The sequence below is a fragment of the Lontra canadensis genome, unplaced genomic scaffold, assembly GCF_010015895.1.
Source record: "Lontra canadensis isolate GAN:19392208 unplaced genomic scaffold, GSC_riverotter_1.0 scaffold32, whole genome shotgun sequence".
In the NCBI taxonomy this organism is placed as follows: Eukaryota; Metazoa; Chordata; class Mammalia; order Carnivora; family Mustelidae; genus Lontra; species Lontra canadensis.
In genome coordinates this window covers 2,082,878-2,110,635 of record NW_022631026.1, presented here as the reverse complement: position 1 = coordinate 2,110,635, position 27,758 = coordinate 2,082,878, and the positions used below count along the sequence as shown (strand labels likewise).

General features: G+C 51.8%; 1 protein-coding gene across 1 annotated transcript in view; it reads right to left on the bottom strand.

Moving 5' to 3' along the window:
- DCDC2C (doublecortin domain containing 2C) overlaps window positions 1–27,758 on the bottom strand; it is a 96,448-nt gene that overhangs the window by 25,241 nt on the left and 43,449 nt on the right. Inside the window, 4 exon segments of the mRNA XM_032867020.1 lie at window positions 5,739–5,780; window positions 9,528–9,596; window positions 18,413–18,513; window positions 20,397–20,523. Coding sequence (XP_032722911.1) covers window positions 5,739–5,780; window positions 9,528–9,596; window positions 18,413–18,513; window positions 20,397–20,523 — 339 coding nt within the window.

The following is a 27,758-nucleotide window of genomic DNA, read 5'->3' as shown; positions in this document are numbered from 1 at the left end:
ATTTTTCTAGAACCATGTAATTCTCTAAAAATTTCATTACTTAATAGTTAATTCACCATACCCCACTTAGCATTATTGATGACTTACACTTAGCTTTTGCGACTTCAGTGTTGATCGATATGAACCTCATCTCTCAAGGAAGCAATAAAATACTTAGCAGTAGTGACAGAATGGTATCAAGATAATAAAGAAGAAAAAAATGGTAAAGATACTGGGCAGGCAATGAATTTCAAAAATCAATGAAAGAATCAATGCCGTTTTCATTTTGTCACAAAAAACCCTGAGTCAGAGACAATGCTAGATCAAAAACTCCCTGGTTTCATTGGCATCTCTGACAATGTTAATTAAATGAAAACCCTCTCCTGACGGACTGATCGAGCATACGGGAGCGAATCATGGTTCCAGGTTCGCACACCCATTTACCGAAACAAGATGCTTAAGCAGTGTGTCCAGCGGTAGCCACACGCGAAAGAAGATGCCTCATGCTCTGAGCTTAGCATGTATTAAATACGTTAAATCATTTAACTATGATTTATGTCAGGTGATATAAACCATTACTTTGATTATTTTTTAAAAGGTCTCACTGTTCTGTCACTCGTTTTATAGCTAGTGATGTATCTAAGTACTCACTTTTCTTATCTGATCTTGTAGGCATGAGGACCACTGTTTCCAGCCTCAGTGACCACAAAGAGTGGGGGAGCTTGCAAGGGGAAGTTGCCCGTTTCTTTCCAAACCTCCTGTCCTGTGAGACTTGATTCTCAATGAATGTCTAAGCACAGTAGCATTTGGGGTGGAGTCAAAATGACAAGAAAACCAGAAAAGAAAATAGAACATGACTCTCCTTTTTAAGAAAATAAGCTCACATGTATCAATGATACCTAACTCCTGTTCTATAATTATGGGACCAAAATTACTCACTGTTTCATTCTGTTTTGTTTTTTAATTTTCTTATGACTTCACCCAAATTCATATTGTGATTTGAAATTTCCAACTTTTCAACAACATAAACACTGAAGACCGGAAGCTAGAAGAAGGCCAAACCTCTCTCTCCTGCCAAATTCTCGTCCTCAAATTCCCAGGACTGTTTGGTGAGGAATTTTTTGAACAAGCAGTGCTCCTTGGTGGGTAAGGAAGGGAGGCTCTGAGCAGGATGTACACCCCTACCCAAGGGGCTGACTCTTCATTAGGGAAAAATGAACAGAAGGCATGGAGCAGGGAGTTACTGAAAACCTGAAAGCACACACAAAATAACTGGGGACAGCCGGGGAAATGACGTACTACAACAGCCAGCACAGGCGCTGGAAGTGGAGAACACTGTGACCAGACGGGCAATTCAGACGCGTCTTGGAGGAGGTGACTGCTGAACCAGATGAAGTCTGGCACTGGGGAGAGACTGGAAACCGGGCCAGAAACGTAAGCTCAGAGGTTAAGTATGAGAATCCGTGCCACACAGTACAGCATTCGTTCAGAAGAAGCTGGGGCCAGCCCCCCGCTGCAGGGGACACAGCACCAGCTCCCCACAGAAGAGCTCACACCTGTACAGACAGGCGTCCTCTGACCGTCGCCGACCATCTGCAGCTGATTCCCCACGGCTGGGCCCCGCTTCTTCTCACTGCCCTCACTGTCAACGTCGCTTCCCTGGGGAAGGAAGATCACACAATTTACTTGCCAAAGCACGTCAGCACCTCGTTGTGCAGAAGACAGGAGCCGGGCCCCTGAGCCACGTGTTCTAGTCCTAGCGAGAGCGGACGGCCTGCGCACAGAACGGGGCCTGACGCTTCAGCACGCCGGAGTCTGCCCAGCGGACTCCCAAAGCTCACCTGACATTCAGAATGTTTCCTTTTGCAGACATCAAGAGGTTATTAGAGCAGGTGACATGCAGACACATAAAAGTTTACGTGTATCTCAAGGAATAAGTTCAGTCACTAACAGGCATAAGTCCTAGTCCTACGTTGTGTGATAAAATTTTTTCTTGTTTTCCAATGGGCTACAATATAAATGCCTCAAAGGCAGACACAATCTGCTACTTTTCTGTCTCACTGACGGCACTGAACACAGAAAGCTCCACAGTTCTGAGGTGTTGGTCACGGTGGCCATGACCACCCATTCGGTGGGACCCTGGCTCGATCTCATCACACATCACATGATCATGAAACACACAGAGTGCCCCTCAAAAAGATGAGACCATTTTATATATCGATGAGTACATGTGCTCAAAATCTTACTTGTTATTACACACTTATTATTAGTCACTTTATGCTTGATATTTGAAGCTCTTGAGGAAAAAATGTTACAGTCATCATTTCATCATCTTACACATCCTGCACCTGGAACTTGTCACTATAGCAACCTGTCTCAATGCCTCTAAATATAGGGGACCCGTATGTCCTTGTGATACCCTAAAATGCTCTACCGAAACAAATACCCTAAACAAAGCCACCAAAATGCCCCCTACAGCATTCCCAATGTTCTTTGGTGACTTTCAGAGACTTACTATCAGTCTAATGCAGGATGGAATAATTCAACATCTGGTTTCATGGTTTGTTTTATTCTGCATTTTTAAATGTATCGCCGGGTAAATTATTCCTTCTGTTTTCTTAAGCCTCTCAAGTTTTCACACCCAATAATAAAAGATACCAAATGAGAAATCAAATGGAACATTTATTCCAGTGAAAGAGAAATGAAATTGTCTTTTTTGATCCTGGCGTGAGAACCAAGGTTCAAAACAGACAATACCCAAAAGGCAACCTGTAACATCACTCTAGGGGAAGCCCACATAAGCACAATTCATATGTTGTCTTGTTGGTGGTTTGGGGTTTTCTTAATGTGAGTGACACCTCTTATCAAAAATGTTCAAATCTATTTCTAATAAGTAAAATCAACATTCTGACTAAGAAAAACCCTAAAATACTGAAAATACCCCAAATATTGATTTGTAGTATTAATTAAAATAATTTTTTTATTATCAGGAAAGTCATGATCCCTTTAAGACACGATGTAAAAAAGTTAATGGAAAATAGCCCTTAAGAATACACACAAAAGTGGAAATAGATTCTAAGTAGAAGAATTCAATGTTTTTACTGTTTTTAACTGTATTAATAATTCTATAACAAACATGATTTTTATAATTTGATAAAGTAGCCTTGATTTTTAAACACGGGATATCGTAGAAGAAAATTCAGTTTTTCAAAATAATTAATGCCAACAGTGAGTAAGGCACTGTGTGTCCCTGGTAGTAAGAAAAATGAAAATATAGGGGCACCCAGTGGCTCAATCAGTTAAATGTCTGGCTCTTTATATCCGCTCAGGTCATAATCTCAGAGTTGTGGGATCAGCACAGGGTCGGGCTTCACACTAGTTGTAAAGTCTGCTTGAGATTCTTGCTCTTCCTCTTTTCTTCCCCCTTCTCTCTCTCTCTCAATCTCTCTCTCAAAAAAAAAATATTTTTTAAAAGAAGAAAGAAAAGTCAAAATAGAAATAAAACAGAATGCCTCCTTCTAAAGGCTTTAACCTCGGTAGGAATCACAGTTAGAGGGGAGAATAACTACCCCTATAACTTACTCCTTACCCACGGGAGAAGACACTTCATGGCTATTTCTAATCTTTACACGGATTTCACAGGTTGGAAGTCATCCCAGTTTTGCACATAAGGAACCTGAGGCTCAGGGCAGGAAACTGCACCCCAGACACAGCTTACTTGTGTCCGGAGTTTGCCCTCTTCACTCCATCCTCTTTACCAGCACGGTCAGACTGAGAGCAAGGAACACATACGCCAAACAAACAATATATTTTTCAAAGAGTTACTTGACACTAAAGTCTGAGAGAATGTTGTCTGAGCTCAGGGGGACATCTCCCCGAACACCCATGGTTGCTTTCCCAGCAAAGTGCAGACGAGACGGTTGCTGAGCATTGCAGGGGATGGAATTCAAGATAAGAAAATTGATGACACTGATTGTAATGAGAGAGATACAAGTGGGAATGGCCAAGTGTCTGACTTCCAACTGAAAAACACTTTCATTAAAATACTGCAAACAGGGGCGCCTGGATGGCTCAGTGGGTTAAGCCTCTGCCTTCGGCTCAGGTGATGATCCCAGGGTCCTGGGATCGAGCCCCATATCGGGCTCTCTGCTCAGCAGGGAGCCTGTTCCCCCACCCCTCTCTCTGCCTGCCTCTCTGCCTACTTGTGATCTCTGTCTTTCTGTCAAATAAATAAATAAAACCTTTTTTAAAAATACTGCAAATGCTGTTTTAAACACAGATATGTTGCACTTTTCAAGAACTTGCAAACCCATTTTCTCGATCAGTTTTTTTGAGGTACATAAACCTATAAATAAGTAAAAAATTGTTGACTGGGTTAATGAAGTGCAGAGAAGTAAACTTACTGAGGGGCACTTCGAAAGTTTACAGGAGAACTAGGACAGGAATACAGTGCTTACATGTGGCCACGTGCCCATCCGCATGCTGCAGGTGCATCCGTTTCTGCCTGACTTCCTGCACATCTGCCAGAGACAGGCGCGTCTGCTTCCACGTGGCCTAGCACACATCTGCACGTGACATGTGTATTTGTAGATGGTACTGTAGCTCATGTGTGCACCCTACCCCAGCGCTGTGAGGATTCTTTTACAACTCAGTTATCTTGGAGAGCATAAATAAAAATCATAACATCGAGCACATTTCGTACATGTTATCTCTATCCTGAAAGTTGATTTTGCTATAAATAAACCATCAAACTTCACAGGAAGAAACTGAACTCTGATTCTCTACAGCATTGTCCTGAGGGTCACATGGGGGAAGTGGTGGACAGAGCATTTACTGCAGGTTGATCTCATGTCAAATCCCGGCTGGATTTGATTAGGTAATTCCATGCTGGTTTTGATTAGGTAACCTTCCCAAATACTAGCATTTCTGGCCCAAGTTTTCCATGGAGTGACGAGGAGTCTACATGAACTAAGGAATAAGTAAATAAAGTCTTGCATACTCTGAAAAAATCATCACAGTCACTTAATCATCCAACAAATAATAGTGAGACCTTTTTTTTTTTAAGTAGGCTCTGCTCCCAGCACGGAGCCCAGCATGGGGTTTGAACTCACAACTTGAGATCAAGACCTGAGCTGAGATCAAGAGTCAGAAGGTTAATGGACTGAGCCACCCGTCCCCAGGTGCCCCAGTAGTGAGACTTTGATTCTGCAAGGGACAGAGATACTGCCAGGAGGACAGGACCGTGGAGATGAACGTGTCCCTGCCTGCCACGTGGGGCCAACCATCCAGACAGAGCCACACCCTCCTGGGGGGCTACGAGTGGCACGGCTCTGGGGAGCCTGTGTTCCTCCTGTGGCCCCACGCATTGACACATCCATCCTCAGCCCAAGGGTCAGGGCCCAAAGGTGCAAGTTTTAGGGCTTCCCGGAAGCCCAAGTGAGCATCTGCAGGTGACTGCTTGTGGCTGGCTTCTGGAGGGCGCTCCCTAACACACGACTCGAGGGGAGGCTTGGCCCTCCTGCTTTCTTCCTATCTGCCCTTCAGGTGGATCTGCCCACCTATCTGAAATGTCTTAACCGTGTTTCCCTTCCTCTGAGTTTGCTTCCTCTCTGTGGGAGCAGAGCTACAGTGCATGACGGCAAAATCGAGGTCATATTCCTAAAAAAGCGCCTGGCAAGATTTTGGAATCCACTGATTCTCCTGTTAGGTCTGTCTTCAGAACACAAAACACAAGAATTACAGAATTTGTTGATACAAACCTTCCTGTCACTATCTTCGCAAGGACTTTCATCTTCTTTTTCCTATTATTAAAAAAATACAGTAATCAACCATCTGCAAGAAGGACCGTGTGAAACACACCTGTCCTCCCCCCTCACTTTCCTGGTTGTCGTCCAGACCCTGCAGGGCTTCCTCTCCGGCTCCAACCTGCCTCGCTCCTCCCCTTTCCCCGCCTGGTTCATCAGGCTACACCTCTCCTCTCCCGAGTCGTTCTCACGCCCTTCTCAGCAAATATGGTGTGTCCTGTTCTGCTGTGTTTGGAACAGGACACACCATATTCTCGGCTGCCGCAGGGGTGTTCACCTGAGGGCCCCGCCCCCGCCTTCAGACCCGCGCGCAGGTCCCGCTTCCCGCTTCCCTGCACCCGCCACACCAGAGCATCGACTGCGCATCAGCCGCCAAAGATGCCTCCCTTGTTTCTGCTTCATGTGACTAATGTGTGTGCTGGTGGGCTCTTCCCCTCGGACGGTTCTCAAGCCTCCAGTTCAACGACAACAGTGTGCCGTGAGCATCTGGCTAGAAAGTACACACTCCGTCTTGATTAGTTCACTTGTCTGAGCCCTTCAGATGCGTTAATGTTGGTGTCGCTCTTTAAGGGGACAGTATTACCGACGTGTCAGGGATCATCCGCAGAAATGACGTGTGTAAGGCGTTCTGAGGATGAAGAGGTGTCCGATGAAAGCCTGGCTCTAGTTCTACTTCCGCTCCTGATGTCATCCCCGTCTGGGCCAGAAACGTGCATCATGACCAAACAAACCCTTGTCCACACTCTCTGGGCCGGAAGAGAGCCGCGTCTGACCCTGACGCCGACACATACAGAGCTCCTCCCGCCCCAGACCTTCCTCATGGACGCAGAGAGGGGCTGGGGGAGGTAGCAATGATGACCCCGTGCTCAATGCACCCCGAGATTCTGCTCAGGACGATACGGTGTTTGCACACGACAGTGCTGATGGCCGCACGCCGCTGCAGAAGGCCTTCATGCCACTGAAAGGCACTCTTAAAAATGGTCAAAATGGCAAGTGCTAAGTGTTTTACATACACATATTTTACTACAAAAAAATTTAGATAACAGAAACTCTTACGATCAAACAACAGGAATCTATATTTTAAAAATAATGTGCACAATGATACGCTGTCTTACAACTTTGCAAGGTCACTTTCATTTTACCCCAGGATAACAGACTTAAGTTTAAGCACCGTAGCCACAGGAGCTCAGAGCAAATCCGCAAATGGTCACGAGACCCCTACTGCATCAAGGCACGGTCCCGGACACAGTGAAGGACACGTGACACCAAGCCTCACGCTCACCCCCACCCAAGGAACCCACAGCGGGCACAGGAGGGACAACTGGCCTCTCGCAGGAAACGTTCACTAGATGTCGTTTCTTTGCTATTACTATGAGCTGTTACAGTGCACATAACACGCTTGCTCTCCTTCCGATCCCTCAGAAACACGGGCTAGATTTCAGGGCCAAAACCCTTCAACTCCATGAGGCGTTTCATGCCAATAAGGAAAAGACACAGGGAAGTCCTGTTAGGATCACGCGGGAAGCAAAGATGGCGCCGTGGGGACGTCAGAGCAGGGAGGCTCTTCTGGCCGTGAGTAGCGCGACACCTGCCGCGACACCTGCCATCGCTGGGAACAGACCATGGAGCCCAGCACGGGAAACAGCTCTGCTGAGAAATTAGGCACAACCAGCATATGGCTCACTACACAGGAGGAAACACAGCCTTGATCATTCACAGCCGAATTCAAACCCAAGCTCCCCCACTCCCTAACTACAGGGCGGGGGCAGGGGACGCACGTTCTCGCCCATCTCCCTGCTTCTGGGTCTACAAAGCTGGGTGCTGACGCCTGCTGAAGTGTGCGTGTGCGGCGAGGCGGGCCCCAGCAGCAGGGACGAGCGCAGCACCCAGCACAGCAAACGCTCAGCAAACGGGGGGGCTGCTCTCCCCAGAACTCGCGGCCCACCGCACGTCACCAATGTCCAGACAAGAGAGAATGGGGCGTCCGCTGCTCCGTGTCACCATCTTTCCCCGGAAGCTGAGGTGGCAAAACCAGACGGTTAAAATCCAGGTGCTTGGGGTTGCGAATATTCTGATAATGCGTTAAGAAAGACACTTTGATTCACTCTAACAAACTAAATGTACGGATGGATGCCAAGTCACTAACACCCACGGACACTCCCAGAGGCCCCAGCAGATTCACACAGCGAGTCAATAAGGCACCATGACAAGCCTCAGTGGCCAGACCACACCAGGGACTCTGGCTGCTGCACAAAGTCACTGTCATCACGACGCCTGTGCCCTCTTCCTGCAGAAATACGGCCATAGGTTACTCCATGCCTGAGCACACGAGTGTCCCTCTCCGCTCCTCCGCCCGTGCAGGCAGGAGCTCTTGTGTCACTGTTCCCCGTGCTCCAGGACGGACGCTCAGAACACGCTCTCACTCCGACACCACGGCAACGAAATCTTCTCTTTCCTCCTCATCTCCAAGTCCTCCCAGTCACGTGTGCATTCACGGAAAACAACTTCCAAACCAAAAGAACAGGAGGAAGGGAAAGAGAATTGTTTGAAGCGCATTCCCTGCGACCGTCTGGTTCACATCACAACCCCCACTGCTGGTGAGAAACCCGAACAAACTTCCTTCCCCCCAAGCACCCTTCCCAAGGTGGGCAAGAAGCAGGCGACAGCTCGGCGTAGCCCCAACCCCTTCCACCTACACTCCGGGCTCGCTTCCCTCTGTTTCTAAATGGGGAGCACGTTTACGAGCAGAAAAGGAATGGCTCACAAGGCTGCTGCATCCCCAAGTTTCCTTATAGCTCGGGAGGCTTCAGCATTAGAAGAGACTCACACTTGATACCCCACACTTATCACACAACCTCCTGCCTGGGGCCAAACAGTTTAAAACAAGAGGGGTGCCTGGACGGCTCCGTCTGGTGAGCGTCTGATTCCTGATTTCAGCTCAGGTCATGATCTCAGGGTCCTGGTCAGCGGGGAGCCTGGTTCTCCCTCTCCCTCTGCCCGTCCCCCTGCTCGTACACATCTGTCCCCCCCAAAAAAGGAAATTATAACTATCTGTGGTGGATATGTTAATTAGCTTGAATTGCCAAATATTCTGCAAATTAAAAAATTAAGTTATGTTTTCCCAGTACACATACTTCAGATAGACTCGTCACCTCATGTCAGAGGTTATGCACCCCAGGAAGGTGCTTCCTGCTTGGAAGGCACAGCTCAGCATCTGGGGGAGGACGGAGCAGATGCAGACACCACGCAGCCCGGTCCGCGGGGCTGGCTCGTGCTGCCATCCGTGGAGCGTGCCCCACGTCCCTGCTTCCCCGACAACACCAGCTATTACACAACACCAGCGTCCCCAAAGCAGAACGTCCGTGGTGTCGGCAGACGTCTACACACCTACACACCTGCTGCTCTTCCCCTCCCGACGCTCCCGCTAAAAATACACCTTGAAAGTTGCTGGGAAAACAGTTTTTCAGTCTGTGACTGGAAGCACAGTAAGAGGTAATTAGGACCAGCAGAGGAGCCATTAAAACTACTCACATGATTTCTGGCACCCGAGAGACCAGATCTAAGGGACAGCCTGTCTGGGAAGCACGCTAGGTTTCTACCTCCATGCTGATCCGTGTTCTGGGAAGCACTGGGCTCTCTGATTCCTTCTTCATCAAACGAGAGCTCCACCCAACATGCTAACAGGATAAGGAGGCGCCTTCCACCCACAGCACCAGATACAAAATAAAAGTGGACTGAGCTCACCTTGCGGCTTTCAAAATCAGGGCAGCTATGAGGTATCTCTTCATCTTCCTTGACTATCTCCGCGGGTGTCTGGAGAGAAAACACACGGCGGCTTTAGTGGCGGTCGAGCGATGTCAAACCCCGGGAAAGGAGCAAAGGGGGTGGAGAGCAGAGCTCTGTGGACTGCTTCTGTGGACGGAGCTGAAAGTGTGGCTGGTTTTTCCACCCTCCCTGACCTGCATTTTTACCTTTGCTCCACTTACCGAAATGCTAACCTATTGAATGAAATTGTCGGGGACATCGTTCAGGAAAAACACTAGCAGCCCCTTCCGCGTAAACAGGAGCGGATTATCCCTCCAGAGGCCTCTTATCAGTGGGTAGCAGATGCCTGTGGTCCTCCGCGTGCCGCTGGGACCCCAGTCAGAGCCCTCCTCCCCTGCTTTCAAGCCTGGCCCGCCACAGCCCGGGCAGTCCCACTCCTCACACGGCGGGCCACCTCGTGTCCGTGGGCATCATGTCCCAGGTTTTGTGACTTGTCAGCAAAAAGCAGTGAGCTGTGTTTAACTGCTGCCCTGGGTACTCTCCACGAGGAGAAAGTCACATGGTCCTGTGGCTAAGAAAGAAAGGGTCCCTCAGAGCGACATCACCGTATTTCTGTGCCCGTCAGGGTAGACGCGCCCCGTGTCCACTGCGGGCTGGCGAGGGGGTCCCCTGCTCATCCGTCACCCAGGACGCCAGACCGATAGACGTCAACTCCTTGCGTTCCATGGCTTCAGAGTCAGAGGGACAGTGTGGCTGTCAACGCCTCTGCCCAGACGTGCGGCCCATGACAGCCGCCCACGCATCATCAGTGAGGGCTGCGAAGCCGTACCTGAGTTCAAGTGGGCGGAGGAGGAGTCTCCCAGCAAACGGCCATGGTGGGTGCCCATGAGGAGACCTAAGGACCCACAGCTCCTGCCAGCTGAGCCTGGAAGGTGCAAGACTGAGTCTGGGGCTGGGTGGACGTGTGGTCCACATGGTCCCCCTAGCCCGGACCTCGGCTGTCCAAATGTTCCAAAAACTCAGAGCCTGCATGAGCACTGCCGTCCTGCGGTCCACACAGAAAAGTAACCGTGACGTAGGGCCTGCCCCAACCACAGGAAGAAACAAACATGACAAGCACATTCTCTCACAGGGTCGCCGATGCCAACGCTTGCTTCGTTCCTTTATTCAGCAACAAACACAGAATGAGGGGCCCCGCGGTCCTGACCCAGGATGGTGACGGAGAATGCAAACCAGTGTGGCCCCCGAGCAGCTCAGCCACACGGGGAGACAAACGTTAATTAAGTCACACAATTAAGTACAAAACCTCAACTGTGATATGCTTTGTAAGAGGGACTCAGGGAGCTAAATGGGCTGCCATGGGCCTGAACAACACAGGAGACCATGGAACGTTTCCTCTGCTCTGCCTACAACTTGAAATATGAGGGATGAAATCCTTAATATATAAGAGATTAAAGAAAGAATATTGCAGACAAAGGGGAGGGCATGTGGTGGTCTTCCTGCGGGACGACGCGCTGAGACTGAGGGGCGTGGGGGGTTGTCGGCCTGCGAGCGGTCACGGTAATCTAGCCAGGGACGGTGGTAGCCACGGCCGGAGGGATGGTGCTGAGACAGAGAGGATGGGCCCTTCCAGACACACTCAGAGGAGGTAAAACTTGCAGGTTTTCAGGTGGTCTGGGTGCAGAAGGGCTGAAGCAGTCAGTCCCGGGAACATCTCTGAGTTTGTTTTTTGTCTGACGGGATGGACGCGTGTCACACAGCCACTGAGACAGGGAGAGAGCAGCGTGTGCGGACGGTATGGAAGGACAGTCTCGCATTCCTGCCGTGCTGAATTAGTGTCTCAGAACATCTAGCAGGGGATGTCAGCTCCTGGGGTGTGTCTCTCTGGATGTGTGTGTGTCTGGATGCAGTGTGTATAGACGCATGTGTGTGTCTACCTGTGTGTGACTGTGTGTACATCTGGACCCCAGAAAAGAGACCTGCAGAGAGACTGCCGCCATAGTGATGGAGAGTTCTGTCTGGGGAGAAGATGTAGAGCAATCACCGGCCTGACCTGACCCGGGTAGACCTCCAGCATTCCATGCCAAGCGGAGGACCGGAGGTCTGCCGAGAAGAATGAGAATGGGCCACCGGCTGGCTCACTTGGGACAGCATGTGATTCTTGATCTCCAGGCTGTGAGTTTGAGCCCCATGTTAGGTGGAGAGATGACTTAAAAAATAAACTCTCTACAGGCACCTGGGTGGCTCAGTGGGTGAAGTGTATGCCTTCGGCTCAGGTTCTGATCTCAGGGTCCTGGGGTCGAGCCCTGCATTGTGCTCCCTGCTCAGTGGGGAGTGTGCTCTCGCTCACTCTCTCTCTCTCTCTAGCTCTCACTCTCTCTCAAATAAATAAATAAAAATATTTTTTAAAAAATTAAATAAACTCTTCAGAAAAAAAGAATAGAGTTGAGTGGCCAGACAGATAGAAGGAAGGAAAATGCAGAGCCGGTGGGTCTTGGAGGAAAAGGGAACAGCCAAACACAGCGGCTGCAGGGGAAAGGCCAGGTGCAGTGAGAACGCAGAAGTGGGGGGGTTGGGGGCATGAGGTCGACAGCTGTTCCACATCATTGTAGACAGAAGCCAGGAGGGGCCGAGGAGAGGGACGGGATGGACAAGAGTGGGGAGAGGAGAGACCCTCCCTCCAAGGATTGGGAAAGACGGACTTGCCAAGGGAGGGAGGTTCTGGTTATAACCGCTGGTTCCGGCCTGTGCACCATCCAGCCAGGAGGACACGAGTGAAGGGAGAGGGTCAGCCTACCCAGAAGAGGGGGAACGAGTAACTGATGGCTCCAGACTCTGGAGGGGCTCTGAGGGGACAGCGTCCAGAGCCAGGCGAAGGTCGGAGGACGGGCAGTCCCATCACGAAGACGGGAGATTCGTGCGCAGACCCTAGAGCTACCTACCTCCTACCCAGTCCTCGCCTTGTTCCTCGCTAAGACAACAAGCCTATCTCGGGTGCCAGGCACACAATTCAGAAGGGCCTGTGCCCCTTTCCAGACACCAGATGCAGATGCTGGCAGGTCTGTGCCAGCAAAGCCCCATTGCCTCTCCCAGCTCCTGACACGGACGAGGCAGACACGTGAGGTCCATTTCGGGAGGGCCCCTGGGAAGGACTCTCACTCCTTGAGAAAGGCATGGGGAGAGAAAGTCTCTCTCTTCTTCTCGTCAGCTTTCATGTGTCTCGACGTGCCACCCAGAGCAGAGCCAAACATCTTGAGACCGTGAGGAAACAAGCCTGAGGCCAGAAGTCAGTGTGCAGGGGGAGGTGGGCAGGGCGATGCCAGGAACCGGGTCCCGGTGGCTCCACTGAGCTGCTGAGCCGGCCGACCCTGCAAGCTCCCATTACACAGGAGGCCTCCAGACTTGTGTCACATGGCCTGACACGCGTGCCTTATGTGTAAGCCACTTCTCTGTAGGTTTCTCTTCGGTCCAGCTAGAAGCATCCTAACAGATACAGGACGGATTAGGCTTTCTACCGTGTTCATTAAAGCGAGCACCCCGGGAGCCGTTGTTAGCTGAGTCCCAGTGGCTCCGTGCTCTCAAAAGTGCCAAAGCTTCAGAGTTCCCTTACGTCCTTTCTAATGAAACGATGTAGAGTGGACACAAATTTGGACTGACCTTCTCCTAATCAGTCCAGATTGTTTGGGTTTTACTTCCGTTACTGTCTCATTCTTAGCTCTTTCTCTAGAGTGAAATGAATTCAAGTTCAAGGGCATTGCTCTGGCGGCCACGGGAGATCTAAGTGCAGGCGCCTTCCCCGCGCACCGCTCCTGGGGTCTCTGAAAATGACTGCGATTCAGTAGAGGTGAGAACTGGACCCAGTCCTCGTCATTTCAGTCGGTCCACCCTTCCTGAGCTCGGACAGTACCTGCCTGGCCCCTGTCGGGGAAAGACGGGCTGACGGTACTCTAGGAGGACAGAACTGGTCCCTGCACCCTCCCCCTGGAAAAAAAATCGAAGGTCAGAGTCCTGAACTAAACAGAGCCCACCATTCTAGGCACTTTTCTGTCCTTTTAGAGAGTTTACAAAAATAAACGTAACTTAAAGCTGGCAGGAGACATGGCTTTTGTGAAAAATGTGTACTCTAAATCAAGTAGAACGTCAACATCACTATTTTAATATCTGGGTGCCGGGTTTGTGCAGACTGTGAAGAAGCATTTCCGGAACACAGGGGTTCATAGCTCAGGACTCCGAAAGGAAGGCTGGTGTAAAACCCGCCTCTCCCGGAAAATCGAAGCTGACAGAGCGTCGCTCTTTTAAACCCTCACTGGAGACCTGAGACAGAAATGTTGGCAGGGGACATAGCATGTGCTGTTAAGCCAAAGGAAAACAAAAAACATTGAAAATAAATTGTAATATCTTAGAAACAAAAACTCAAAAGGAGACAATGTAGCATAGAAAAAAATAAAATGTGAATAAAGATAACTATAACCCAGGTCCAGATAGACAGCCCCCAGCATAATCCTTCGTAACATCCAGCGCATCCCTCCCTGCCCCTCCCGTTCTCTTTCCCACGTGCTGTCCTTCCATCTTGGTCAGGAGCCGCTTGGTTGAGGGTTCAGTGACGTTGAAGCTTTAGCAGTGATGACACATGTAAGCCAGGTCACAGAGTTAAGTGAGAAGAGCATGTCTGACTTGGCACCTCGATGTCATTTCTCTCAGGAGCCAAAGACGGACATCAACGGAATTCTGTGGTCTCGATGCCAACTTGAGAAAAGCTCAAGGATGAGCTTCCAGCACCAACAACCCTGGAAGTAAGAAGGTGCCGTCCACCACGGCAGGAGGAAGAGAATGTACAGACACCGGTTACATATGTCTGTCTCCACTGGGAGAAAGCCGAGAGACAGAAGGTGGGGGTTAGAAACACTGGCGTGTGTCGCTGGAAGTATGTATCCATCTTTGGGAGTGAATCACAAAGAAAACAACGGGAAGACAGACCGCAAAAAGCATTTTAGGAATCAGAAGCATTTTAGGAATCAGAACACAGGTCAAAACGCAAAATTAACAGTCGTCTTGGTCGGTCAGGGAGAGCAATGCTCACAGCAGCCATGGCCCCTCGCCACTGAGTTTCTGACACTCCCTGCCCCACGTTCCGACGCCCCCAACCTCCCCTCTCTGCATAGCAGCAAGAGATTCTCCAACCGACTTTCAAGCACAGGGAAGTTTCTAAGCTCGGAGCACAGGAAAGATTGAAGGCGACACAGTGGGAGTCTTGCCCTTCACCTCAAAAAGTGGACGTTCCATTCGCCTGGCAGGAGCAGAGGACAGCCCTGCTCTGTTCATCAGAACTTGAACTTGGTGCCTTCACTCAGCGATGGGAGCTCAGCGACGTGCATGCATTTTGCCGTGGTAAAGAGAGCGGCCGCCAGCGTGAGTTTGCCCCTCGCCGATGCTCCCGCCTTCTGCTGACCATGGGTACCATCGACTGCTCAGGGGCACTCGCCCTAAAACTATCCCCTCGGGTTTGGAGGATGCCCGATTCCGGAGGGTCCCCTCACCGGTCCAAGCTTGACTCTAAATTCATAAATTGATTACTTGGGATGTTACATTTTGTAACATTGTATCTTTACAGCGATACTAAAATGAAGACAAGGCGATGACACAAGCATAAGAAATAACATTGTGACATGGTCGGGCTCGCCCACAAGGTTACAGCCAGTTACTCGAAACATGAGCGAAGAAGTGCGGGTTATTACAAAAGCCAACACCATAATCAAATAGTCTTATCCTAAGGCCAGGGCCTCCTCCAGGAATGGACTGGGGAGTCCTAAGGGCATCGGTATAAGCAAGCATCACCCCCTCCTCTCACAAGGAAACCAGTAACCCCAGCACGCACCAGAGCTCACCCAGCACAGCCACACAGAACTAAGACAAACACGCGGTTCTCCGGGCCTGTGGGCCACTGTGACACGGACCCCCACCTAGGCCAGGGCTGCCCGTAGTGGAGCATCCATCCTCTGGGTAAGAACCCGCCCGGGGAACCCACCAAACCACATCGAGCTCTCCTGCCCCACAATACCGCCGTCTTCCCACGCCGGGAGAAAGGCAGTCCTTGGACACTGCGCGCCGGCAGGCTACAGCGTGTTTCGTGGGGATCCTAGAAGGAAAATCAGTCCTGGGAAAGGAAATGTGAGTTGACCTAAAAGCTTAAACATTACTTTAATTTGGGAACGACTCTGAAACACTGAATACACTAACACACGCTGTGGTTCCCCGAGGGACCGACGGGAAAGGCAGCACTTCCCAAACCTAACTGACCACAGGGACCTTGTTTTCAAAGAGGCAGAGCCCAGTCTGGGGACTTGGTCCATCTCCAAGAACCAGACTTCACCTCAACCTGCTGTGCCTTGCATCCGTTTATCCAATCCCCTGGAATTTTCTTGCATTTATTCAATGGGACTGAAGAAGCTTGTGCTGAGCCCCTGCTGGGTGTCAGGAAATGGCACAGCGGGTGGCGAGAAGACCGTCCAGGTGAGCTGTGCCCCCCACCCCTCACTCAGCAACTCCAGCCCCTCATCTCCAGCCCCCACAGTTCTGTGTCTCTGCTCGCACACTACACACACACACACACACGCACACACACACACACGAGATCACAGGGAGGGTGCTGACCTAACCCCCACTGCTCTAGTCTTAATGCCCACAGATGCAGCCGCAGCTGGGAGTCCCGTTGTCTCCTTGTCCTTCGAAGCCACAGAACTTGGTCCCCTGACAGCTACGATGCAGCTCAGTGCGCTGAGACATCAGCAATCGCGGGCGCACAGAAGGACGGTCAGACGGAGAGCAGCACGGCAGCTGCTTTCTGACACCCTGCACCCGCCCCAGCCTCTCCTCTCTCTGACCACCTCTCCCGCCTTCCTGACTCCCCTCTGCGGAGCCTCGCCTTCGGGCTAGTACAGTCCTTCTAGGAACCCCCTTCACCACACAGCCTCGAAAGCAATGGAAATCAGACACTAGCAACAGAAACTCATGAGTATGTTTATTGCTCGCAATTACGAAAACAGTATTTGTGACACTAGAATTTTCCTTGTGCTGAAAACTTGCACCAGCTGCTCACAGTCCACAACCCAGAAAGATAATCCGCACTGGACGGGGTGGGGGATGCTAATTTTTAGTATAAAAGTAACTACTTAAAATGTCTTATTTATTACAAAAAGTCTTAAATGTGCAATAAAAATACAGCGTTATTTTGAGTTTTAAGAGAAAACTAACTCTGTCTTTTTTCATGATTGAGAAAAAGAATAAATAATATCACTACAATCTAGAAAATACAACGGGATGCAATGGGAAAAGTGCTCAAAATGCCAGGGGAAGCGGCCAGTGCCTTGATATGGTCTGTCACACCCGGTCCTATATCACGGAAAAGAAAAACAGCAGAAGTTACCAATGAAGGGAGAGAAGTAAGAGTGACTGATTTTCGAAGGAGGAGTCGGAAGCTCGCTGTCCCCCGGGTTTGGCCCTGGAACCACAGAGTCGGGACTGGGGCCGAGTCTGAGTCAGAGGGATGAGAACGGGACTCACAGGCAGACACCGACCTTTTACAGAACCTATATTCTTTTCTCAAAAACAATTAGAAATGTCTCCTAGGGGCGCCTGAGTGTCTCAGTCGTTGAGGGTCTGCCTTCGGCTCAGATCATGATCCCAGGGTCCTGGGATGGAGTCCCACCCTGGGGGTGGGGGGTGCTCCTGCTCAGCAGGGAGTCCGCTTCTCCCTCTGCCTCTGCCCCTCCCCCTGCTCCAGCTCTCATGCACACCCTAAGTAAAATCTTGGGAAGAAAGGGAGGGACGGAGGAAGGAACTTGTAGTGTTTTCAGGAAGATTCTGGGGGACAAAGCCATGCAGTTCAGAGCTCACCTGCCCACCTGCCCTTTGCGGGAGCAGGAGTTGAGACCACAGGCCCATGGAAACATGACCTGCTCCCTGGGCAGGTAAGGGCATGAGGCCCCTGTGCTTCTGCTCTGTCCCGGCTGAGGCTGACCCCCTCACACCTCATCTGCTTCCCTTCGATCCCCCCGGGCCTTCCCCAGACTCCAAGCCTCTGTAAGCCCGAGGGAAGGAAGCAGAGAGGCCCAGGCCTTGGACCAGGAGCTCACACGTGCACTGCCTCCCTTAGCCCCGCACGAACCTGCCCGGTGGCACATGCCCACCGTGTAGACAAGGAGATAGGGGTCGGAGGTCAGAAAGCAGGCAGTGGGAGACCCGTGCCTCCCCAGCTCATCGCCCCACGCACCACTCATTCCATCACCCTGTCATGCGCCCGTGGTCACTCAGGACCTTCTCCCTGCCAGGGCCTGTGCCAGGGACAAGGTGACTGCAGTGAGCACAGCAGGCCGACCCCTCTGTGTTAGAAAAGGGACCGCAATCAAGTCACAACAAAGCTAACTATGCAGGGGCGCCTGGGTGGCTCAGTGGGTTAAGCCTCTGCCTTCGCCTCAGGTCATGATCTCAGGGTCCCGGGATCGAGCCCTGCATCGGGCTCTGCTCATCAGGGAGCCTGCTTTCCCCCCTCTCTCTCTGCCCACTTGTGATCTCTCTTTCTCTGTCAAATAAATAAAATCTTTAAAAAAAAAAAAAAGGCTAAGTATGCAGCCACAGACCATGACAAGTGCTCAGAACAGTCCCCAAAGCAGAAGAACCCACCGGGGGGAGGGGCAGGCAGGAAAAGGTGGGGTGCGGGACGCGGAAGATGAGCAGTAACTGACCAGAGGGGGCACAGAACATGCTAGAGGCCTGGTGAGCGTGGAGTGGGGCGAGGAGACGGCGGGCAGGGGGGCTGATGCAGCTGAGACGGCTGTAGGCAGGGTCGTGCGACCCCCGCTACCCACCTGGTCTGCAGGCGCCTCCACCTGCACGTCATCGTCCTCTCTGACTTCCGGTGCCCCTTGGGTTTCCGTGTGAGGAGTCTGGGCTTTGTACACGTCACCTTCTGGAGGAAAACAGCACAAACAGGGGTTCAAGCCGACGTCCCAGCACATTCTCTGGCCCAAACCAAGGTGGCGGCTCGGCACCACTGAGTTTCCGATGTGGCGCACGGGCAGCTGGCCCTGGAGCCCTGAATCCCACCACGGGATCCCCACGACCTTGCTTCTGCCTTCGTGTCTGCACGGACCATCCTCCCCGCGTCCTGCCCCCACGGGACTCAGTCCCAGAGACAAGACTCACCGGACGCTTGGCAAACGTGTGTCCAGCCGACTCCAAAATCACCACAAAGCAACCCTCCGCCCGACACCAAGGTCCTAGTCTGAGGACATGCACCTCGGTTACTTCAAGAACTCCTTTTGAAGTAATGAACTAAATGAGTTTTAACCAACGAGGTATTAAAACCGCACGCCGGGAAGCAGTTGGCTGAGCCCACAGAGGAGAAGCCCCTCACCGGCCCCACCGCCGCACGTGCCACAGGCTCACAGAATCCTCAGGTGCTCGAAAACCTTGTCCTCACCCTGCCAAGACTTCAGGGACCGCAAAAGGACCGGCCACTTCCCTCAGCCCCCAGAGGATGTCACCACGGTTGTGATGGCCTCAGTGACGGCAGCTCATTCTACTTCTTGTCCTTCCCCGCCCCTCCCAGCCCTCAGCCCCAGAAGGACCGTCACACAGTCCTCGGCGGAAGGGATGACGGTAAGAAGATGGCCGGGGACAGCGTCCGTCGGGCCCCCACAGGGTGCCAGGCCCTCCTCTACCTGCTTGATACTTAACACGCACACAAGTCTCTGAAAATCCTACTGTGCCCGTTTGTAGAGAAGCAGCGTGCGGAGGGCCCCACGCTCGGGACCGCACTCAGGACCACGCTCGGGAGGGCCGTGCCCAGAACCTGGGCCCCAGCACAGCACGCTGCTTCCCGGAGAGAAGGTCAGGTGCCTGCCGGGCAGGCCAGCCACGCAGTACAGGCTTTGTCAAGAAGGAAACTTCTCATGCACTCATTAAAGTCTCTATTACGGGGACTACGGGGTCAGTAGGCTCTGGTCTTCGGCCCATGCTGGCCATTGTCAGCTCTAACCACACACTGTGTCAGCCGTGCCCACCCGCCAGGAGCGCTGTGAGTGCCCAGCGTCCACACCAGGGCCTGGTGCACAGCTGCACAGCACCGTCATCTGGGATGGGAAGGCCCAACGAGGACGGGGAGCAGGAGAGAAGCGCAGGGAGACGGTCAGGCGTCACCGGGAAAGTGGCAGAGGGTTCCCGGGAAGCAGAGAGATGATGGGCGCACGAAGAGGAGGAAGCCGGACTCGCTGCCCTCCTTCCCCTGGTCCTAGCCTCTGTGTCACCAGCCCCCGGCGATGCCCTGGGACACACACCGATGGGACGTGGGGCAGCTGGCTCCCAGCCAGGGCTCCATAGAATAGAAGCAAGAGCAGAAAAAGTATTTTTTCTAATTATTTCATTTTAAAGTCAGCTCCAAAGTTTACTCTTTCAAATTCCCTCACACTTAAAAAGTAAACCCACACAATTCCGGTGGATTTGAGTCTCACGTTTCCCTCCCAAGGCTGAGTAGTTTGCAGGTTGTTTACTGCATCGCCGGTCCTTAGGGGAAAGTGCGCCCGCCCAGATGCTCACGGAGACACAGAATTCCTGCACTGATCTGGGAGGGCTCCTGGTTGGGGAAGCCCGTCGCCTTCAGCACTGGGAATCTGTTTCTCTCCTCTCACTACCACGGCCCCTGGAGCTGAATGTCTCATTTGTGAACCAGTCACACGAGCAGTGCTCCAATCAGTTATAAGCCCCGTGTCTGCAGAGGAGCGGCCCGGGGAAAAGCACATTCTTAAGATGGCAGCATTGTTTCCCGCCCACAGCCAGACGGACTCACATTACCTGTGCTGCCTTGCGTTAAATGATCGGCGAGCATTTTCTTCTTTCCCTCTTTGGCATAAAAAACAGAATCCTCTCCCGTACAGGGAATGTCGTCGTACTTATGAGGTTCTTTTCCTTTGGCATCCTCCTAAGGTACAAATTAAGAATAAAAAGTGTGAGGAACAGCAGTGGCCCCTGAGTCTTACCTGTTGGTTTGAGAACGACCAGGCGAGCCTCGTTCGGGCACCTCAGAGAACGTTCCCTCCTAGCACCCAGGTCTGGACGGCCCGTCCCTTACACTTCTCTTCAGCAAAGTGGCAAAACACACGCCTCCCACAGCGAGGACAGCCCTTCCCAGGAAGGGAAGGCCAGTGTCCCCCTGGAGGTACTCCCAAGCCCCCGTAAGTCCCGACAAAATGAGGGGAGGCTTTGGAAGGGGGGCAGGTGAGTCTGAGGAGGTCCGTGTGGTTTTAGACACACCTAGAAGCCTCATAAAATCGCTGTTTTCGACACTGACAAAATTGTTGCCCTGGAACCCCTGAGCAAGGGGTGCATCTATGATAAAAGGCTATTCAACATGTTTTCCGAGACAGGTTGGTTTTGGATTGAGACACAGGGAAACTCAGATGGTCTGAAAGAAATCTACAGACAGTAATGACCGAGCACAAGGGGTCACAGTGGACAAGGAGCTCATTCTGAGCACATCCCCGCTCCGCCCCGCACACCACCTTTCCAGCTTCCCTGTTCTCTGTCTTCTCTGAAAGCAGGCGGGACTATATAAATCGGGATTTCTCCCGAGCTCTCTATGGCGCCTCCCTGTACCATCAACATATTTATGGCACAAACGACCGGCTGTGCTGTCCTTGGAGAAGTTAAAGTGCATAAGGTCGTCCCACGACCAAATACAAGAACCAAGCGAAATCTTTCTACCTACTTTAAGGGGCTCCCCTAAAAGCTGCAATCATGCCCACAAGTATAGGAAACAAGATCTTGGCAGAACGGGTCGCAGAAACAGAACACAGTATGTGCCGCTTGTGTTTGGAGCAGCTGGGGGATGGGATTCAGAAAACCTGCTTGACTCCACGCATCGCTGACACCGATTCTTGCAACTATTTTCGTCCTTGGCCTCTACAAGACATCTTGTGTCCACTGCAACCTCAGAAGTAATACCCGAAGGACAGTGACACAGGAAGGGTCCCACCCTCCTCACGAGGACACAGTGCGACCATGGGGCAGAGCAAAGTGCACAGTGAAAGCCAAGACCATCGCAGCCCAACCCCCAGCCCCCCCGGCCCCCCGACCCCAGGCGGCGACACGACAGAGCTGAGCGGGTCCACACCGACCTGGAAGGTGGCCCGAGACACAAAGGACTCAGGGCCAGCGTGATGGCAGATGAAGAGCGGGCGTCAGTTCAATAAAGTGATTTCACTGTTTAATCTCGTACGTTACCACCGCACCTGACAGGAACGCGAGTTCCTAGAAGCTCCGTACTTCTACGACGAGCCCCGAAACCTGGAGCCGTGCTAGGTTAGCTTCTCACCAAGTCGGACCCCGAGCCGTGGTTCGTGCCCGTCTGTCTCCACAAGGACACCCCGGCCACGCTCCCCCGCACCCCCGTTGCCTCCCTCCCCTTCATCCTGTTGCCCAGCACTGAAGCAACCTCAAGTGAGCGTGACTGTCGGGATGGTCGCCACTCGCATCTCACCACGAGAAGGCTGGAAGCTCCTTGGGGCCAGAGATGTTTGTCTAATGACGACTTCCCAGAGCCGGAGCCGGGAGGCCACAGAAAGCACAGGGTAAGTACTTGCCCGGGAGGTGAGGGCATGAATCTCCTCCCCCTGCGCCTCTCAGGTGCTCACGGGAGCTGTCACAACTTCAGGGTGGTGTTCAAGTGCCTCAGCTCAGCACTGGGGCCCTCGCGTCTAAGCCCGCCTACCTCCCCGCCGTGCCGGCCTCTTCCCTGCTCAGGCTTTGCCCACCGTCCAGGTCATCCCCACCGGCAACGCCCTTGCTCCCTGTTTTCAAACCCCAGCACACGCCGAGCTCAGGGTCCTGGGGCCACGTTCTTGGAACACCTGCACGTCGTCACCAGAACACAGGCCCTGCCTCTGCCTTCCTGGCTCCAAGCGAGCAGGGACCTCACAACACAGACACGTGCCCAAGGAAGTAATCCCAGCAGTTGCTCAGGAAATCTCTGCTGGTCTCTTGAACTGAATAAGAAGATGTGGGGGAAAGTAGGAAAAGAAGAAGAATAGGACAAAGAAGGGGGAAGGGTTGGGGCACTTGAGCGTCTCTGTCCCTCGGTTTTCACTTAGGTCATGACCCCGGGGTCCCGGGATTGAGCCCCATGTTGGGCTCCCTGCTCCGCAGGGAGCTTGCTTCTCCCTCTCCCTCTGAGGCTCCCCCTGCTTGTGCTTGCTCTCTTCTCAAATGAATAAAAGGAATCTTTAAAAAGCTGGCGGCTGGATTGCAGGGTCCGCAGCGCCAGCCCAGCCTGCCTGCCCGTTCCCGTGAGGCAGCGTCTATGCCCCTGCTGTCCCGACCTGCCAGGGAGGGACACCCCAGATGCTTCTCCAGAGCCACCACCTCCTCCAGTGCTGGTCCTGCTCCAGGGTCACTGTGTCCCATACAGAGGAGCCCTCATCCACACTCCCAGCCCCGCGACCCACGCAGCCCACGGCCACACACCTGCAGCACTGCCCACCGGCTCCCTGCTGGGTCTGTGCTCCCCAAGGATGGGAAGGTGCCGCCTTCAGCTTTACACACACAGCCGCCATGCAGCAGACACTCTGTGTGTCTCTCATGGTCAGGGCAACACAGATTCACAGCAGTTCTCAGAAACAACAGATTGGGCGGAAAACAGAGAATCTGTGGCTTCCCCACGCAAAGAAACATCTGCGGGTCACCCTGTCCCCACTCCTCCCTGCCCTGAGTCCTGAGTCTCAAATCAACGCGGTGCCTTACAAAGGGGCAGGTGCTCCTTTCCCATTTCATTAATCCTCCCCCCATTAAAAACGTTCTCAGGGGACATACCCCAGGCACGCCGTGTTCATTTCTCCGGAGTGCTGTCGGACTATCACTTTTCTCTGGAGCCTATTTCATTCGATCCGACTAAACTTAATGTGGCTGTAACAGACAGTCGTGCTCAGGCACAGGAGAGGCAGCCTCGCAAGGTGATGTGGGTGAAATGGAGAGCTTGTCTAGTGGAGGGACAGGAACCACCCAGTTAGGTTCTGAGTCAAGCCACTCCCAGGGGGCAGCCAGTGCTGCACGCTGAAGGCCTCACTCCAGCTTCCAGTGGGTCAGGGTCTGCCATCAGAGAACCAGGTCCTATTCCACGCATTATTAAAGTGGAACATTTCTAACATTTGAACCTGACTGTCGCCTCTTCGAGCCACTGGAAGGAGATACAAATGCAGCCTTGGATGTGATGTGATACTGCAACAGTCTTGACATTAATAGCCTGCAAATGTCAGCGCCGATGCACTTACTCCACACTGTGCTTTACAGTTTAGACCTGGTCATTAGAGTGTGCGTGTCCCACGGTATGGGGACTGTTTCATACATGTGTGCACACGCGTACACACACACACACACAGGAGCCTTTAACTGTTTCATCTCTTGTTCGTTTCAGTTCACTACCACCGTTTGCACTCTATGCCCAAAAGAGAAGTAGGCAATATTAACATTCTGGCTGTGGCTGGGATATAAACACAATGCCTATTAATTATTTACCAACATGTTATGGAGGCTTGCACATTAAAATATTCATTTTAATATGGGAATGAAGTTTTAAACATTTATTAAATTAGCCTCACTTCTTGAAGAGTAATAGATACAAAATCAGGGTAAATGAGTTGCTATAATACGGAATCTGATCTAACGAAATCAGGACAGGTTCATTCATGTATTTTCCTAGGACTCAACAGTCACGGGCAGGTTAATGGACACCCGGAGCCCAGCGGCCTCTCCTGCACTCCCGCGTCCAGTTGCCGGGACACCCGAGCACCTGCCATTGTGTTTCTCCTCATTTCATGGAATCAAATGCCATGAGTCATAAGACACGTGGTTATTTTTCGTGCTGCTAAGAAACAAACTACCAGCTAAGCTCTGCCACACACCCTGTGACCTGGAAGTTCTGTTTTCCACTGGAACAGCCCTTTCGGAAATTTTAGACGTCGGTTTTTATCACATAGCACATCCGGACGTAAAGCAAGAGGACAAGCCACAGAAACAAACTGCTCGGCTCGTCTCAAGATCCCACACCCTGCGTCAGGCTGTCCTGAGCCATCGCTGCCTCACAGCTGAGTACATCTGGGCTTCGCCATGCCATGTGGACAGAGTGCACCACTACTGTTCTGGAATGTTCTCCTAAGTGGCTCTGCACATTTTGAGGCTGGTGCTTTCTTGCCTGGAGCATGGGAAGCAAGGCTTCTGCACATGCCTCAGTAACGAGATGAGGTGGAAGAACGTGGCAGAGTACTTCCTGGCCGCCAGACCCCTCTCTGGACATAGGGGAGGTTTGCACACTGTGAGCGCATGCCTGCCACTGCAGGGGGACTGTGCGCAGCACTGCCGCAGACGCGCTCCGAAAGCCAGCAGCAGCCCAGCGGCCCCTGCAGCTGAAGGCCACCCGAAAGGAAGGCAGGCGCCACCGGCCCAAGACCCACCCAGCCAACACACAGGACTGGGAGACGTAAAAAAGCATCGCTGTGCTGACCCCTAGGCCTGGGTCATCACACTGTCACAGATTCCCCAGCCTGAATCTTCAGCTGCGAACAGCCAACTTCCCTCCTCAAGTCCCAGAGAAGAGTGGGTTGTTCCTTTGCACAAATACAAGGAATTAAAGAAGAATGTGTTCCACGAATATCCAGCCGCCGCTCTATCTTTGTACCTTTCTGGGAATACAGTAACTTTCGATTCTGAGTCATATCCACGTCACCGTGAGGACGTCTGCAGCAACGACGCCCGACGCGTGTAGCGCCAACCTCGCACTCACCTCAGCCGAAGAGACAGGCGACGACCGCGAAGCCACACGCGACGCCAGCAGCCGTGCGCAGAGGCCCCGTACGCAGGAGGTGCCCCACTTCCCGCGGAAGACAAATCAGAGAAGTTGAGTAAGAGATGAGGGGAGCCCAGCCCATAAGGAAGCAACCGTATTTGCCATTACGTGGTTGCTGAGAGTAATTCTAAAACCCAGCCTCAAAAAATAAAATTACAAAATAAAAGAAAACCCAGCCTCATGCAGCCAGAGAAGCCTGGCACATGGGCTAGTTTCCTTCCTTAGAAATGCACCTGTTCCTCACATGGAACAAAAGTTTGTAAGTACCAAGTTCTCAACTCAACATATTACACAGACCTCCACATGAGGTGACACACCTTGACAGGCGTTTGTACAAGAAAAGCACAGATTTTACATCAACCTTTGTCAAAATCAATGCCTGTTCTGTTCTTTCAGAAATTCCCTTTTTTTTTTTTCCTGGAATAAAACGTGTTTGCTCTGCCATTATGTGCCATGCCTTGTCATACATCACAGAATATTTTCAACGATAAGATTTATTTTTTTCTAAAATAACACATTTTATTTGCATTGTAGGGTATGAATGTTTGTGATGATCCCATTTAAGATTCTTCCCGTTACATAGCATCCTTAAAACCTGTTAATGTTCCAAAAGAGAGGAGAAAGCACTATGGAGGGTATCAGAACAAACACGTGTCACACGTTAAACCAAATAGAACAAATATTTAGTAAAAGGGAAAGAGAGCCCTATCCCCACCTATCAGGACCCAGAGTCACAATAGCATAATGAAACGAGGACGTAACGAAGGCCAGCCATGACGACCCCCAAACTCGTGGCTCCGTTCTCTGTGCCCAGAGGCTCCCCTAATCATTCGAGTATGGGATTCCAAGCTTGCGCCACTCAGGCTGTTTCAACATTCACAGTCAGTGTCCACACCGCACGTGAAGACACCAGTGGAGGCAGCTGAGAAAACTGTGACGCTGGAAACCTGTGCACATCCACGAAGGCCCCTCTCCACCTGGAACGTCTGCCCCTTCTCTGGACCACATTAGGACCTGTGCTCTGCTTGCCTATGTCCACATGTCGACGCCCCCGCTCCTGCAAACCATCACGCTCCACACGAGACTCATTCACACAAGCGTTCTGTCATGAAACACATCCGCACGTGAGGAAACGCATCCTTAGGGCAGAATCATTTCTATTGGTTCTGCATTCCCGATTCTCATCCACTCATTCAATCAACAAACACTTAATGCCAAAGGCTACCTGTAGAGAAAGAAAACTGAGAATAAATAAGATGAAGAAAGGATGAACACCCAACTTTTGCATCAACATGGACGGGACTGGAGGAGGTTATGCTGAGTGAAATAAGTCAAGCAGAGAGAGTCAGTTATCATCTGGTTTCACTTACTTGTGGAGCATAAGGAGTAACACGGAGGACATGCGGAGATGGAGAGGAGAAGGGAGTGGGGGGAAACCGGAGGGGGAGACGGACCATGACAGACTGTGGACTCTGAGGAACTGGGTTTTTGAGGGGAAGGGGGTGGGGGTTGGGTGAGCCTGGTGGTGGGTATTGGGGAGGGCACGGATTGCATGGAGCCCTGGGTGTGGTGCATAAACAATGAATTCTGGAACACTGAAAAGAAATTGTATAATTAATTAATTAACTAATTAAGAAAAGAAAATAAATAAGACGATCATTCACCTCAGGAAGTTTCCAAAATAACAAGAGTCAATTCAGAAAACCCTTGACACCAAAGCCAGGCAAGGACCCCACGAAAAAGCAGCACTGGAGGCGAATCTCATCTATGAACAAACGTGCAAAAGTCCCTCACAAAACTGAGCCAAACATAATCAGAAAGGCATCTTCTAGCAGTCGGGCTTTTCCAGCAAAGGCGGTAGGATGAGGCCTGCAGTCGTGAGCTCGGGCTGAGGAGTCAGGTCAGCTGCGTCGTTACCTCGGCGACACCGAGCTCCTCCAGGACCAGCGTGGACGGGCAAGGGCTGGGCTCAGCCAAGCCTGGACTCTTGCCAGCCAATTCCGGCGTGGTTCAGACGGGTGAGGAAGCCAAAGCACTTCCAAGACAGCGGCTAAGACGGCGGTTATGAAATTGGAACGGCGCCAGGAGAAAAGCCGCTTCGAGGTCTGGCCGTGAGATGCGGGGAAGGAACAGCTCAGCCCATGGGGGGGCCTCCCAGCGGGTCGGTCTCGGGCGGGAGGAGCCAAGCAAACGGGCTGGGAGCTGGGGACGGGCAGACACACAGGAGACACCCAACAGCTTTGCTGAGTGAACGATAACGTCAGTGCGGCCACTGAAATAGCATCTTACAAGACGGCGGGGGCACGTGGTCATCATATCGG